The 15733-nt window shown below is 42.7% G+C and overlaps 1 protein-coding gene across 1 annotated transcript; it reads left to right on the top strand.

Moving 5' to 3' along the window:
* The first annotated feature begins 14935 nt into the window (after nucleotides 1–14935).
* LOC138448001 (uncharacterized) lies at nucleotides 14936–15301 on the top strand. Its single transcript, XM_069604533.1, has one exon. The coding sequence runs from the start codon at nucleotides 14936–14938 to the stop codon at nucleotides 15299–15301; it is 366 nt and encodes a 121-aa protein (XP_069460634.1).
* The last annotated feature ends 432 nt before the right edge of the window (nucleotides 15302–15733 follow it).

Raw genomic sequence — 15733 nt, 5'->3', positions numbered from 1 at the left:
TCGAGCTGTCTTTCTTGCTCATTGTGATATAGCTGTTCTCACCTTTGTCTGTCTTTCTTTCTTTCTTATTCTGTCGTCTCTCAGATCCTTCTCTTTCCCCTTTCTCTGTACATCATCTAACCTCTCCTTTTGTTTCGCTTCATCAATGCCTTTGCCATCAAGTTTCAGTAAAATTTGCCCTCCCATCCATTTGTTTTTTTGCGAATGCTATCTCATCAGTGCTGTCTTTGCTTCCTTTCCATCTTTTTCCTTCTCTCTGTTTGTCGAGAGATGCACTCTGCCTGATCTCTTCTTTCATCATCGCGTCTCCCCTTGTCTCTTGGGACCATGGAGGCAATATCCTTATCCTTATCTTTCCCTTGATTTTCATCACTACTATGCATAGGTGACTCATATGCCGGGTTGCTGTACCCCGTGGCTGCTTTAAGCTCTCTCAGTGGGTATAATCCCTCGTCTTTACTTTCTTCAACTTTCGTTTCGAATGGGGTGGTTGGCGCTGTAGGCGTCTCATCCCCCTCTGTGCATACTTTAAGTATCCAATCTATTGGCGGCTCCTATCCCCTCTCTTGTTCATACATCTTCCTAAATTCTAAAAAAGCTAGCCGTTTGTCTAACTTTTTGCCCGTGTATGTGGCATGCAAATATGTAGTCATGTGTTGCAAGACGGCCTTAGATAAGTACTCGCCCTGTGGCCATGGCATAAACATCTTGTGGGCGGTTCCTTTAACACACTCTGTACTGTATTTCTTCAGTTTGGGTGCGTGTTTCGGCAACTGTTTGCATAAGTGTGTCAATGGAGATAAATCCTCCATGCTCAATTCTGTTCCCTTTCCTCTTATATAACACTTGTCAACACTTTCGGGTGACTCAAACAGTTCCAACAATATGAGCGAGCCCCAAACACTGCAAGCTCCAACCTAAATTTTTCACAAAATGTTATACCTTCTAATTTACTAAAAACATCAATTCATATGCGATTTTATCTCAGCTATTCAATTGCGTAAAATTTTAATCAGTTTTCTCCAAGAAAACGTTTCGATGTATGACATCACGACAAAAAACATGTAAGACAGACACTTAACAGACTAGATGAACACCAGCTGGTCACAGATATCTCTGCCTCTCATCATTACCCCTTCATGGAGTCTAAACAAATCACTTACACAACGTCTTTAATCGTCGTGGTGGCCTATTCGTTCCCCTTTCTATGGGACTATGGGTACACGTTTCTTCTAGCCGCTTGTATTAAAAGTGTAGGAATAAGGCAAATCCTCTATATTCTTGGGTGTCCTCCCAGGTAACCTTTATTTACTTAATTATTCTCGAGTCATTTTCCCCTTATATATATATATATATTCTTCTCTACTTCTAACTATATTTTGTTTTTTCCTGCCTCCCTCCGTTACCTTTTCCCTTTACTTGTCCTAAAGCATGCACTTTTGCCAAAACATAAATCTTTTTTACTCACCGTTCTCATATTTCCTCTCTGGACCCTCGGGATCGCCGCCTTCGTTACCGCGTTCTTCCGCTTTTCACCCGCTCAGCTGCCTGTAGGAATGAAAGGATGAAAGGGATAATGTGGGGAACACGGGTCCCTTCAGGCCCCGGTCTGCAGTATTTTCTTACACTACCACTCTCTACGGGGGGGTTCGCAGTCTACTTGGCAGAATGGCAAAGGACTTGTGATATTGGCAAAGACCTAGAGTTACTTTATGTCGACGGTCAATGGGTGTCTTATTCTAATCAATAATTGATAATTGATAAACCATCAATCTCTGCTACCAAGTGTACTCTGGATACCCCCGGCCAGCCCATAGAGGCCAAGATTTGCTCCAAAGTACTTTAAGACGAGATAGCTGCACCCTTGAGATGGATGGGGGTGCAGATTTATTACTCCAACACCAATCAATAAGGACAACTCAATGGTTTGGCAAAGGGAGTCTGTTTAATGACAAGTACAAAAAACAGGGAGTCATGGAAATCAGCAGTGATGTGATTGTCCTTCTCGCTTCAACTCCAACGAACTTCATACAAATTGCAACATTTATACTCAAAACGCATCATAATTGACGTGTAACACTCAAAAGTTAGCATGCAATTCTATTGGTTAGGAAAAGGTAACTTTAATATAGGTGCTATATCTATTTATGGTAACGGAGTGAGGGGATTGGGTAAAACACTGTCAGGTGGGCATCTAAGCCCTTCCTTCCAAATGTCTACTGCAGACGTCACTAAAAGTATGACGTCCCATTGGTTCTACTAACTATAGGACCCTAGATTATTTGGTCCATCGGGATTAGGTTGGCACCAACCCCATGCATACATTTCCACTTTGCTTAGCAGCACGCAGAATGATCAGCCAGGTGCGGGGTGCCCCTCAGTTACCCGACCTTCCTCCAATTAAGGTTACCATCAATCATCCCTTCAGCAACTATGTGTCAATTATTTTACTGTGGTTGGCCTCAAAACTGCATCTTCTGTCTGGAAAAGTTCTGATATCTCTACTTGGGAGGCTGCCAAGCGTAGGTGTGAACCCGTGCTTCTCCTCGCTCAGCTGGTCACGTGCTTACCACACTGTGAATTTGTCTAGTTTCTCTCAATTTGTGTATTTGATTCTTATTCAGCTTGCCACCTGCCTACGCCTCCTTATCTTGACCTTTCAGAGACAGGATATTCTGTTCTTAAGTTTCAATTATATGTAGCTACTGTTCGTTCCCTCTATTGGTATGACCTTAGCTCTCCTGGAATGAGTTTCAACTGCCAAGTTTTGATTCAGCCGTCTCTTCTCGCTTTGCTAGAATATGAATTTTGTCTTGTTTGGCCTCTAGTAACCTGAGTTGTTTCAGCTTTTTCGTGCAAAGTGGAATCGCACTTATAATACTGTGCTTCGTTTTGAGGTAGATTATGTATAATGGTGCTTGCCGCACTATTCTTCTACTTAGCATAGCAAGCCGCAATGTTTTCTTAGCTTTCTTGCGGTTCCAAGCATATGTACAGGTGTTAGCTGGTTGAATATCTTCATCCTGTTTACAGCTTCATTCTCTTACAATTGGACATCATCTTTTATCTTAGGTCACGGTATCCTTACTCGTGGCGTTTTGTCTTTGTGTGTCATTCTCAGGTTGTAATTTCTTCTATCTGTGAGTCTGTCCGGGTCCTCGTGACGTCTTCCATTAAGGCCTTTTTGGTTTCTTCTGGGACAGTACTGAGGCAATCTTCATTTCGTCTCATTTGCTGGTAAGGTTTTCTTAAGGGATACCTTACTGTCCATGGTTTTCTGGATATTGAGACTTCAATAGGTGTTGCTCTCTTACTAGGTACTGGGCAGAGCCCTCCTGCGGCTCTCTGCTGATTTATCTGCTCATCATACATCACATATCTCGGTGTGAACGTTCCTGGTACTTCAAAATGGGCGACTGGAGTGCAGGCTTCAGGTGGGACCTCCTCTACAAGGCCCATTGTGCATTGATAAGCCAAAGATGATGCAGGCTTTCCAAGTTCTCACAAGCTGCATCCGCACAAATCATAGCAAAGCCACATGGTTTAGGCAGAGCAACCTAAATGCAACATATGAGGTGAATGGCACAATGCAAAACGATATAACAGAGCTAGGGCAAACATAGTGCCACCCTTCCCCCTGCAGGATGAATTACAATTATAAAGTCTTTTTGTCCCAGATTCGATATCCATTAAACAGTTTAAAATAGAAATCACAGTTAATGCAACTGTTCATATTTTCAAATCAAATCAATGCAAGATTAATAGGGATCCTTTAAGAACAATCATATCTCACATGAGTACCTATCCCCCACACTAGAATGACTTGAGACCCTGCAACTAGAATAATGGAAACACATTACCAGCAGATAATATTGAATGAAGACTCTATTATAATAATGTGCACACATTTCTGAATATGCATAGCAACACTATTGCAAAAAGTAAATGCTTGTGAAGAGCAGGGTCTTGAAACATAAGGTCACACACAGGCCAGTTGAAATCATGCAGATGAAGTCATCTTCTCACTGAGCGAGATTGCAAAATACACTCATAGATAGAGTTCATAAGATGGAAACAGAGTGCTGGTGCCAGCTGCCTAAAGTTCCTTGAGGAAGGAAAACCAAGTGTTATATTTTGCCATATGTAACCAAGCTGTTCACTCTAAATTGTTCATTTCACTTTCACTCACCCCGGAAAAGTCAATGAGAAAGAATGCTTTACTGATACATATGTCTGCTGTTTATGTACAATAGCAATGTGTGAGAAGTCAGGTGACATCACCACGCAATGAGCTAACTAGCATGCCACATGTTTAGAATAAGCCAATAAAAATGAAATCATGTATAGTGCAATGCTTAATATACAATCATAATAGAGAGAATTGTTACAAATGTATTGCTTTTGAGAATATTATATAAGTATGTACTCACCCCATTAGAATTTGAATGCCTGTTAGACAATTGCCTGCCCTGGCAGCCAATTGCAATACATTTTGTGTTGTTCCTGTGTCTGCTGCATTTAATTTGTGTCTCTTCTTGGATGATTTTATTTGCATCAGAAGGGACTTGCCATACATGTTCCTCTCCATCCATTCAATAATATCTGACAATAGGAGATCTAGGAAGGTAGCAGATAGATACTGTGTAGGCATAGGCAAATGTAAGCTTTGATTGACCGAATATCGTAATTAGAGCTGCCTTCCCGTGCATCGTCCTTACAGTACGTATGTGCCAGGTTCCCAGTGGCTGCTATCTTACTTCTGTGCAGAGGAAAATTCATTAAAAGGTACTTAAGTTGCTTCACTTTGGGCATGGCATGATGAGCACAGATGTTTTGGAAACACCCTACTGGTCCCTGTGAAGAAATCTCCCAATGCCTACAAGGCGATATTCAACCACATCATCCCACTCCACAAGGTGCTGCACGGGCTACCCCATCAGGCCTACATCATTTTCAAAACGGCATACTTCACATTCAAAGGATAAATGATTGGCTCCCCACTCTACGTAGCCAAGAGAACAGTATATCAGCAGGCCACCACACAGCCTGCACTACCTCACCAGGCTTGAAACAAAAAATTACAGGAAGGAATAACTTGTTAAAATGCTTTCTGATACAAAATAAGAGTAGAGCAACCAATGATCATTGATTCAGGAGGCCCTTTTGTCTCCTACCCGTCCGTAAAGTTCTGAAAGCCCTTCTCTTCAAACAATATCTGTTCTGAATCACAATCTTGCCACAACCATTCCTTTACCTCCTTTCTTTGTGCTACCCACATTAGTACATCTCTGTGTTAAGGTAAAGTGGGTATATCGTAATCGTGCTTCGCCTCAAGAGGGCCTAGCTAAAATATAATATGCAAAAATATGTTCTGTGACAAGGTGTAACTGCTTTATTTCAGACTGCAGTAAAACTTTAGCTTCAATTCAGCCGACACGTGTTTCGGTATGCCAGGGTTATTTTAAACCCGATATAGCAGCACAACAGGTATTATACCGTGTCACTGGTTGAACGCTGTCACTGGGTCATTCCCCTTTCACATCGGAGTTCTACGTATGTGCTATTGAGCATTTCGGAAAGTTAAGTGCATCTTTTGTGATAAAATATTTTGATGAGACATACCATCCTGCTATTCGCTCATTTGTGGACATTTTGTAGACCTTTTTGCCTTGAGGACGACCTGAGGGGTCAAAACACGTGTCGGCTAAATTGAAGCTAAAGTTTTAATGCAGTCTGAAATAAAGCAGTTATAGATGAGATGGTGTATTTTCTCTGGCGAAAGTTCCTTGCCACAATATTTACACACTTACTTAGCCAACTGATTCTGTGCTGATGTCTTAACCGTTAAATACATTCCAGATTCACTTGTGGAAGACCTGGATCATTGTAGAACATGATCTCATGCAACATTCAGCTTGAAACAGAACAAACGGCCCTCTGAAGAGAGAGCATAGGCTTTCAATGAGGCATAGTGAAACACTAAGTCAAGAAACTGCTCACTTATTCTCATCAGACTCCTCTCACACTAATTGTTTGTTGGGATTTCATGACAGGGGGGATCAAAGGAAAGGCATACACAAATATACTTGCAAAACAGATCAAGCACACATCACACAGGGCAGGTGGCTCCAACCTTTGGCTCTCCAGATTCTTTGGACTACAGCTCCCATCTTCTTTAGCCATTAAATGTTGAGGAATCATGTGAGTTGTAGTTCAAAAGAAAAGGTTGCAGAACCCTGACCTTGGGAGTTTGGTGCCCTGCCCATACATGTAGCAAACATAGGACATGTTTGATTGTTTCTTGTGATGAAAATGTCCAGCATTGGACCGCTGCATGATACAAGAGGAATGAGACCACTTGGTGGTGCAAAGATCATTTTGGAGGTGTAGGCATAAGCTTGTTAACTCTGTCCAGCGTGATAACTTGTACTCCCACCAGAGACATGACCAAAATGAGATCCCCTATCCAAGGCCCATTACCACACCACCATTGCTACCATGAACTGTAGCAGAGAATGCATCATCATACAATCTTGTTTGATTGTTTACAAACTCCATAGCCATACATATGTTCATATAGGATTTCACCAGTGTCCATCAAACCTCTGGAAGTCCACAGTGGAAATTCCTGCCAGCGTCCACCTCCCACAATGGAGTTGAGAACTCTGCTGTGAAGCCATCAAACAGGAATATAGGAATATTCCTACTGTAAGCCCTTAGAATAGAGCAACATGGTATGTTCATTTATTACATTATTACATTTATACAGCACACCTAACACTCGGGCCTCTGGGAATCGGGTATAGGAAGAAAGGATTGTTTTTCCACAACATCAGCATGATGAATATTACTAGGAATGGGTGTGGATTGAACAGATGTTATGTAGAACTCCCATGCTGTTGTCCACCACAAAGAATGTGGCATAACAGAACACATTTGCATCTGCCTCGGTCACCCACTTAATCGAGTAATGCCCTAGGAAACACATCATCCAAGAGGTCTGAAGAATATGTGTAGTGTCATGTTAGAAGGAAGAGGAACAGAAGGCACTATGGTATGGTATAGATTAAAAGAAAGAATTGATGGGTTAAAGGAGTCTGAAACCCTACTCGTTCACCTATGGTACCTAGGTTTTATTTTGATTGATTCCCAAACTGGATGAATAATTAGTCTCAACCCCACAAAAGTGGAGCATTAATTGGAATGAAACTAGGCAATTGGGGCAAGTTTGGGGCAGTCAGTTTGGTTTCTTGAGCTCTTCCGGAGAGGCAGAGTCTTTGTAGAAGCCTTAAAAGGAATGTTGTAACCTGCGTCAGTCACTGCCATGGTAGACGGTTTCCAGCAGTGGGGTTTTTTTCAAGACAGAATGAGCAAGGGTATTTATTTTAGGAACACAGCAAATAGGTTTTGTGCCCATATAGGGGTTTTAACTTTGTACATGTGTCGTTATTTTTGGTATTATAACATCTTTGAAGATTGCCAAAAACACTTTTGATGGCAACATATGTGTCAGAAATAACCAAGCCATCAAAACCTGATAGACCCCAGTAAGACAGCTCTGGAGCTGTAGCGCAGAGGAGTGCATGGGCATCCCCCTTTGTAACCAACCTATCAAAGGAGCTGCTATACATATTTTAAGCATACCAATTGGTGGGGCAAGTGGCAGAGGTGGGTAGGATGCAGTTTGGGAAGCAAGGCATAAGAAGTGTTGGTGTGTTAATCACTATTACCCTACTTATCCCATCTCCCAGAGGATGGCATACATCCTGAGGGCACAACCCCAGTCATATGCAGGGTTGCTTGGGCTACCACCGAAGAGGCCATTCTTTTGGTCCATGTTTACATGGCATCTGTGCCCCTCTCGGGCTTGAGCAGATCTCTTTAAGTTCCAGAAGCTTCTCAAGACCTTCCTTTTCTCTTCTTCCTTTCCTCTCCCCATCCCCCTCCCCAGCTAATGTCCATGTCTGCTTCTTGACTGGCTGCCCAGTTCCTTCAGAGTCTTACAGGGCACCAGGCCCCCCTAATTCAGTCTACCCATGCACTTGATCTCCCCCGACATCCCCTCAACCTGCACTTGCACGTCTGGGACCATCCCACTTCACTAGCCAGACTGGGCCTGCACCCATGTTGCCCTTCCAGCTGCTTACCTCGCACTTAGCTGGTGGACCTTCCTTCCCCTGCATACTCTGCTTTCCCCTGGCTCTGTCCACCTGGCCTGCCCTGGCACTCGTTTTTCTCATGGGCCCTGCCGCCCTGACCGGCACGTTCCCCCCTCTCCTCTCCCCTGCACTTCGCTTTACAGCACTTGCATGATCCGAATGTCCCTATCCCTAGTAGGATCGATTTTGTTTCATCCTCCCTGTTTCCCCCACCCTTTTGTCTTTTTGCTCCTTGAAAATATTGTCTATAGGCGCCTTATAAATACCCACTAAATAAAATTAAATACATAAAATAAAGAGGGAATTACCTTTTGAAAGTTTGGCTGAAGAAGTATCTGTTCAGAAATCTCCTTGCTACCCTCATCTGATGGGCCTAAAGTCTCACAAAATGTTCATCTGAAATTGATATACTTAGAATTGCATAGCTTACCATTCTACATCCTGTACCTGGAGACAGTGGGCCTCATTAGGAGTATGTAGGTAGCCATGCCATTCTTACCGGCATGGCTACCCCCAAACCGGGTACCGGGTCCGAGTCCCAGAAATAGGGAATTACCGGGCCATTGCGACTTTTGCGGGACCGTAATTCCCATTCCCGGGACCCGGTTCCAGTACATCCCCATTCCCATTGAGCCCCTAGAGGGCTCAATGGGAATGGGGAGGATGCTAACAACCGATACGTTAATGACGGGTCAGTTGTTAGCATCCTGGTCTGCTCGCGGGTGCCGCTAAGGACGGCTAGTCTGACCAGACGTCCTTAGCGGCACCCGCTAGCAGACCTCATAATGAGGCGGTAGAGCGATAACGGCGCCTAAAGCTCTACCGGCACTGTTATGACTCTACCACATGGGTTGTAATGAGGCCCATTATCTCTGTAGAAACCCCAAGCAATCTGTTTTTAGGTTGACATGAACCAATGTCAGGGACAATCAAAGGCAATGTAATCCTATCAGGACCATGCCAAATGTTAGAGAGCACAAGCACCTTGGTCTGTACCATGTGTAAGGACTTTCATGCACCTGAGGTGGATTCCTTCTGTTAGCTGTATCAAAACGTAGGGATGTCTATGTGAAGCAGGTATCAGAGTCAGTTGCCATTGTCAAGTTTATTTACTGTAACTGAAACATTTAAGAAAACACATTGTGAATGGCTGTGGCATCCCTATAACGTGAACTTCACTGAATTACACTTAAGCAAATGGTTACATGCAAAGAGTGTTCCTTTTGTCAGCCATGTCAAAAAAATTATCTAAAAACTATATTATAACATGTGTAGAAAGCCACCACTTACAATAAAATGCACTGGCCATTATACATATCGAATTAAATAACATTGCCAACTCTTGAATTAAGTAATACTACACCATAGCATTACCTTCTAATCAAATGTTACGTGAAAAGTGGTCAAACCCAGCTACAGTCTGGCCTGTGCCTTTGCATGTTTTAGGAGGATAGCTCAGGGGCAACATGCTCATCTTGGAAGCAAGACGACATGGAGCAACACCGGTTCAATGTCCGGGTCTGTGCTTAGAAACCTCTGGGGATTAAGCGTGTTATAAATAACCTATGATATCATGTCATTCCCAAGACAAAGAATTTCAAAGTTAATTTCTTTGGCACAATAAAGCTCATAATTAATTAGTTATTTAGCTGAGCTAAACACGCAGATAAGGAATTCAGAGCATATGGTACACTTAAAAAAAGAAAAGGAAACAGACATTTTTACATTCCACAATAGTTAGTTCGTATGGTGTCTCAGAGGTTATGGGTGAAGCCAGATCATAGGGTTATGTGTCTGTTTCTTAGTGAATCAATGTATCAATAGAGCAGATTTCTAAGAGGGCCCCCGCCTGTTGAACATTGGCATTATGAAAAACAATTATCTGTGGTGTGACTGCTTCATAGCCTGGGATTTCAAGAGGCCTAAGCCTGCCTTTAAGTCAATAATTAATTTTAATGGAAACATGCTGCTTAAAAGGGATAGGTCCATAACAGAAATTACAGGATGAATGGATTTATATCCAAATTGATCATAAACTCACATTGGAAAATACATTGGACCAATCAATATACAGGGGAGGATAATTGGGAGTGTCAGTATCGGAAAATCAGAAGCACTCTCCAATGAGAAAAGACAGCATTAAAACATGTTTCATGGGTGGTATTTATAAATTGTTTAAGGAAAAGCACAGAGGAAATGGAGATTTCTTGTGAAATCTGTAGACAAATGGAGCTAGAAGTGCTGATTTTGGATTCCACCTTGGATGTACATGATGACAATCCCCCTGAAGAAGGACTTTTGCAGAGGAAATCTGAGGCAGAAACCTTGCCCACCACAGAATCAGACCGCATTATAGGGATTTTGTAAGCAGCGGCCAGAATGGTCTTGCTTGTCGAGCAGCCTGGAATTTTTGATGATCTTACCTACTGTGTGACTTTAGAAGACAAACCAAAAGTGAGTACAATAAATCCCTTTGCATTCAGATATATGTCCCAAGAACAAGTAACATCCAAGATAGCAGTAAAAATCATTTCAGGGGAATCCTTGACCAAATAGGCCATTGAAAGGGGATGGCTTTAAACAGGACATTTGTGGAGGTATATTTAAAATAGTATGCCTCAGAATGCATGATTGCAGAGGCCACATAATGTTCTCTGATAGTAGCCAACTAAATGCATTCCTGGGTTTTCACAGGTATAATATATGCCCAGATGTGTGACATGGTGTACAAAGTTTCACAAATTTGAAGGAACTGTTAGCCCTTCTAACCTGTGGAAGCCATACTTTACATAAAAAGAGCAATCTTCAGTGGAGGTATACCCCTTAAAGTGGAATAGAAATGTGTTAGTTTGTCCACTTTATCCCCAAGAAAATAATTTAAATTTAAATAACATCATCATCAATAACTTTATTCGGCCATGAGGCCATCGAAGTACAACATACAACATGACATATAAACAAACACAATAGCTCAAGTTGCCATGAATCTTCTTAGAGATATGAAAGCAGTATCAACTGCCCTAGGGCCTTTACTAACATCAACTGCCCCTGGCACCGTTAGTTCTACTCAATTGGCTACATTTGTAAGGCTTCCCTCATCCCTTTGTGATACCCCAGACTCTTTTCCCCAATGGAATTTTGGTAGATCTAGATAGCAATGTGTACAGTATACTAAAACGCCTTGGGTGTGCACTATTATGGTTGGGAGAGGTATTCATTACAATTGTGTTGCCAAGTGGTGCGCAGTGTCTTATTCCAATACCTGAAACTCTGTTTGCCACCATTTTTTCCTTTAGTTCAATGCGTATGGTATCGAAGGTGCACCCACCATCATGAGATAGTCTTGTGCAGTTTGTGATATTATGTCTAATTGGAAATTAACAACCACATACCACTCTAGACCAATAGATACTCTTGTTTATTAACGATTACTGGGTTTCTAGGTGTGCAGTTCCAACCCTGGGGGCTCCATGCATAAATAATAGCCTCCTTTATATGTCCCTCTCATATTTCCAGGTTTCATTGCTTGTCCATACTGCAATCCAGGATACCAGTGGTTAGTTAAAAGGGGCAATGGTTTGGGTTCATCAGATATAGCCCCTCCACTTTGCTTGCAACCTGCCTGTATAATTCTGGGCCCCCGGTGTGCCTTCTTGTGTATTATCTGCTGTGATGTTTGAACAATTTTATTCTGATAGCTTAATGGTTACACTCAGGTGCTCAGATTGTCTGGTAAGGAGCCCCTCTTCAAGCAGGCTATTATTATGTTCTGTAGTTTCACCCGTGGTATTAGACAGTTTGGGTGGGCAACAAGTGTCACCGCGACGTAAAGGTTGCAGTGGCACAGATGGAGGAAGACGTCCTGTTTGCTGTGATGTTCTTCCCCGCATGCCTGAGTGCCAGTCAAGCTTTTCTAAGGTGGCACCTGGACGCCGGCTTTTTCCTCATTCAGCAGGCCGCGCTGGCCACGTTGTAACCCTCCAGAGTTCCTCTTTCGGGTGAGACGCTAGTTATATCCTGTCCTGCCTTCCTGGTGTATTTTCTTGTACTATTGTCTTTTTCTTTAGTTCTGGATCACTTTCCTCCCTCTAGTCTTATCTTACTTGCCTTCCGCTGTATTGCTAGTGTTTTGGATGCCTATTTACCTGGGACATCGCAACTGCTTCAGTCTGCTAATAGGGTCTCTTTTACGCCGGCTTGGCTTTTTCCCCCCTTCGATTCCGCCTCTGTGTACTTCCTGCCTGAATTCAAGAGTACAACGTGGCGGATGAGGAGGGTCATCCTTTTCTCTACTCACAGAAGCTCCGGGACAAACAAAAAGGAAAGACTGCAACTGCTTCACAACGTGAGGCTTCAGCTGAGCAATCAGGTAAGAAAAGTGAGACTAAGCCACTGTTAGTTTTCTCCAGTGTTGGCTGATAGACCCTTGAGCAGCCCTCCCTATTGGGTTGGTTCTCCAGAACGAATCCTTCACTGTCTTCTAAAATAAGCAGACGTAGCTTCTTTAGGACGGCCAATTCTGATAATACAAGGTCACATTTGCATCCTGTTGGTGGTCCCTCATCTGTTTCTTCAATGATAGTGGTAGTGGTGGCCATTCCAGGGGGGCAGAGCGCAGGGGAAGTTAGCATACAGCTGTAGCTTGTTTCAAAATACTTCCCCCTCCCCTCATCTCTGCTAGCTTTTGATGCTGATAGTAATGAGGTGTTAAGCATGGGTGTCAGCAGCCACACCTTGCTACCCTTTTGACGTGGGGCTAGTCACTACATTCTGGGAAACAGTATCTTCGACCACATCAGGGCTTGGTGTGACAGAATTTACCACTTAAGCATTACCGAGACCGTCAGTACATTTCTCTGTGATGGCATTTTCAATGGGGTTCTTTGAAACTGCGGCAGTGGGAGCAGTGGGCATAAGCTCATGGCCTTCATGGCCTTCTAATCCCTCTTTGCTCTGATGAGACCTCGATCTTGGCACTGTGGGTGTTGTAGTTTTCTACCGCTCTACTCGCTCGTCTGCAGCACACTCGACTGTGGACGATCGCTCTGCTAACATCTGCAGTGTCATTACTGGAGGGATTATCCTCTAATTGATCGCTAATGGCTTTATTACCCATAAGGCTCAGGTCACTCCCATGGAACTGATTTATCTCCTTGTTGAGTTTCTAAGCTTCCTGCAGGTGAGTCAGAGTCCTTTTGAGCTGTGGGGGGCGTGGCCAACGACGAGGAAGCAGGAAATTAGCAGCCAGGAGCCCCCTGGGAGCTAGGGAGCACAACACCCACAGCCTTGTCCCATTTTGCACAGACATGGAAGGACTCTGCCTTAAGCGGACTCTTAGTGTCATGCAGAAATGAATTGTTGATTCCTGTGTTGTCTCAATGCCATATTGACTTGACACCTGAAATACATGTAGACTGTTTTCCCCTCAAGAATAAAAGCTTTCATCCTAAACCAAAACTGGTAGAATAAATAATCAGCATACATGCCCCAAATAGAAACCAGCAGTACCACATATATAGAGTAGAATTACCCCTAGAACAATAAAGTTACATGTAAATCCAATGTTTTTTTTTAAATCTGTTGCCAACACTTTTCGATGGAGTTAGAGAAAATCAAGTAAAATGTATACTATACATTTTTCTGTGATGCCAATACCTATTGATGCTATTAGTGGTTTAATTTAAATGTTTGTATCCTCACTATGGTAAAAATTCAAATTATTACCACTTGGTAGCATTACATTTCCATATTCTCATCGGAAATGTACATTATATATCACACTTAGTTTTCTCTGGCATCATTGAGAAGGATTAGCATCATCAGACAAAAATGTGTATAATATACAAATATACAGTCTGCTTGATTGTCTCTAATTCTATGAACATATTTACTTATGGTATAATTACTTTGCTTCTGGCCATGCACAGAGGTGACTTGTATGTTTAGGTGCCAGGGACCACGCACCACCTCCGTATTTCTATAATTGATGAATTGATGAAACATTTGAAATTCAATTAGAAAAACACACATACATATTTTACCAGTGCAGTGTGCTACTGCAGCAGCTACTGTGAGCTTTGCATGCTTGGTGGACCAGGCTAACGTGGAGCGCGGTGTAGCCATTTATTGTTGAGGATCTTGGGAGGTCCTCAGCATGGCTCACATTGGATTCCCCACATTCTGTGTTACGCCACTGACCTATACTGCATGTGTGAAAATAGGCTAAATCCCTCCATAGCCCTTGGATTAACTATATAGAAGAAAAAAGGAGGGAGTGAGAAAGGATGGAGGAGCGTGAGAGTAGAACAGGGAGAGTAGTAAAATCAGGGACAACAGAGAAAGGTAGCAACTGAGAGAGACGGCGGACCAGGTTATCTCTTATTGGAAAACTAAGAAACATTATTTCTATAGAGAAAACCTGGGGAATGTGTGAGGTCAAACACACCTTAGAAGAACCCTGGACGGAGATGAGGTTTTGGCCTTTAGGCCTTAACCTATAGCTAGCCTTTAATATAAGGCATTACCAATCGCTTGTTACCAAAACATTGGGTTTAGGGACACCTGTGTGAGTGTAGAAGGAACCTTTTGAGGGAGGAGGTTTGTGAGCCACTTGGTCTACCCTACTACACCCTGAGAAGATATAAACTATACATTGTCCTATTTTTGAAATATAGATCATTGAACAATCCATCAGAGTTGTACCACGATCCGTGACATGTGGTGTAATTGTGGGATCATTCAGGCACCAATGAAGGGCCCTCTCACTATCCAAGAAGATGTTGAAGAAGTTTGGTATTAGTAAGATCGATCAATTACCAACAATATGTATACCTAAAGCAGGCAATTGTGACCTTTTTGGAGATGAAGTGGTGGTGTTCCTGCCAATGGGGAAAGGGTTCTTGAAGATTGGCCTCAGTATGGAAGTCCCTGAAAGCACTTATGGGAGACATGCTCTGCAGTCCAGGCTGGCACATAAGCACTCGTTAGATATTGGAGCCTCAATCAAAGACAGATATTACTGGGGCAAAGTCAAGGTCGTCCTCTTCACCCTACGGAAAAATACACCTTTAATAAACCCCATCCAACTGATATGGGCGAAAATCCAAGTCCCAGAGCTTGAAGAAGTTGAGTACCTAGAATAGACTGCAGGAGACTGTGCAGGGTTTGGAGAAATGTCTGAAGCCAAAAGAGAGAGCCAGTCCCTATGCGGGTGCCGAGGTCCACATGTTTGGAATTTGCCAAGGTCCACATGTTTGGAATTTGCAGGAGCCCAGTGTATTTGTATTTGTATTTTATTGAATATTTGCAATACATAAAATAAGCAATGTAGATTGAAGTTCAGAGTCAACGAGTAACAGGGAACAATTTGCAAAGAACAATTTGCAGAGAACAATTAACATACATCAATAGGCAGTGTATGTGGTTGATCAAAATCAGCTAGTAAATATCAATCAGACGACTGAAGTAGGTGCGTTTTTAAAGAAGAGCGGAATAAGCAATAGGAAGTAATGGAACAGAGAGAGAGAGGGAGAAGGTTCAAGTGATGAGGAGCAAGAAGTTGGAAGGATCGAAAG

The sequence above is a fragment of the Ambystoma mexicanum genome, chromosome 3q (assembly GCF_040938575.1).
Source record: "Ambystoma mexicanum isolate Mex_15411 chromosome 3q, UKY_AmexF1_1, whole genome shotgun sequence".
NCBI lineage: Eukaryota > Metazoa > Chordata > Amphibia > Caudata > Ambystomatidae > Ambystoma > Ambystoma mexicanum.
The sequence above is the reverse complement of the archived record's forward strand: the minus strand, read 5'-3'. Positions and strand labels throughout refer to the sequence as shown.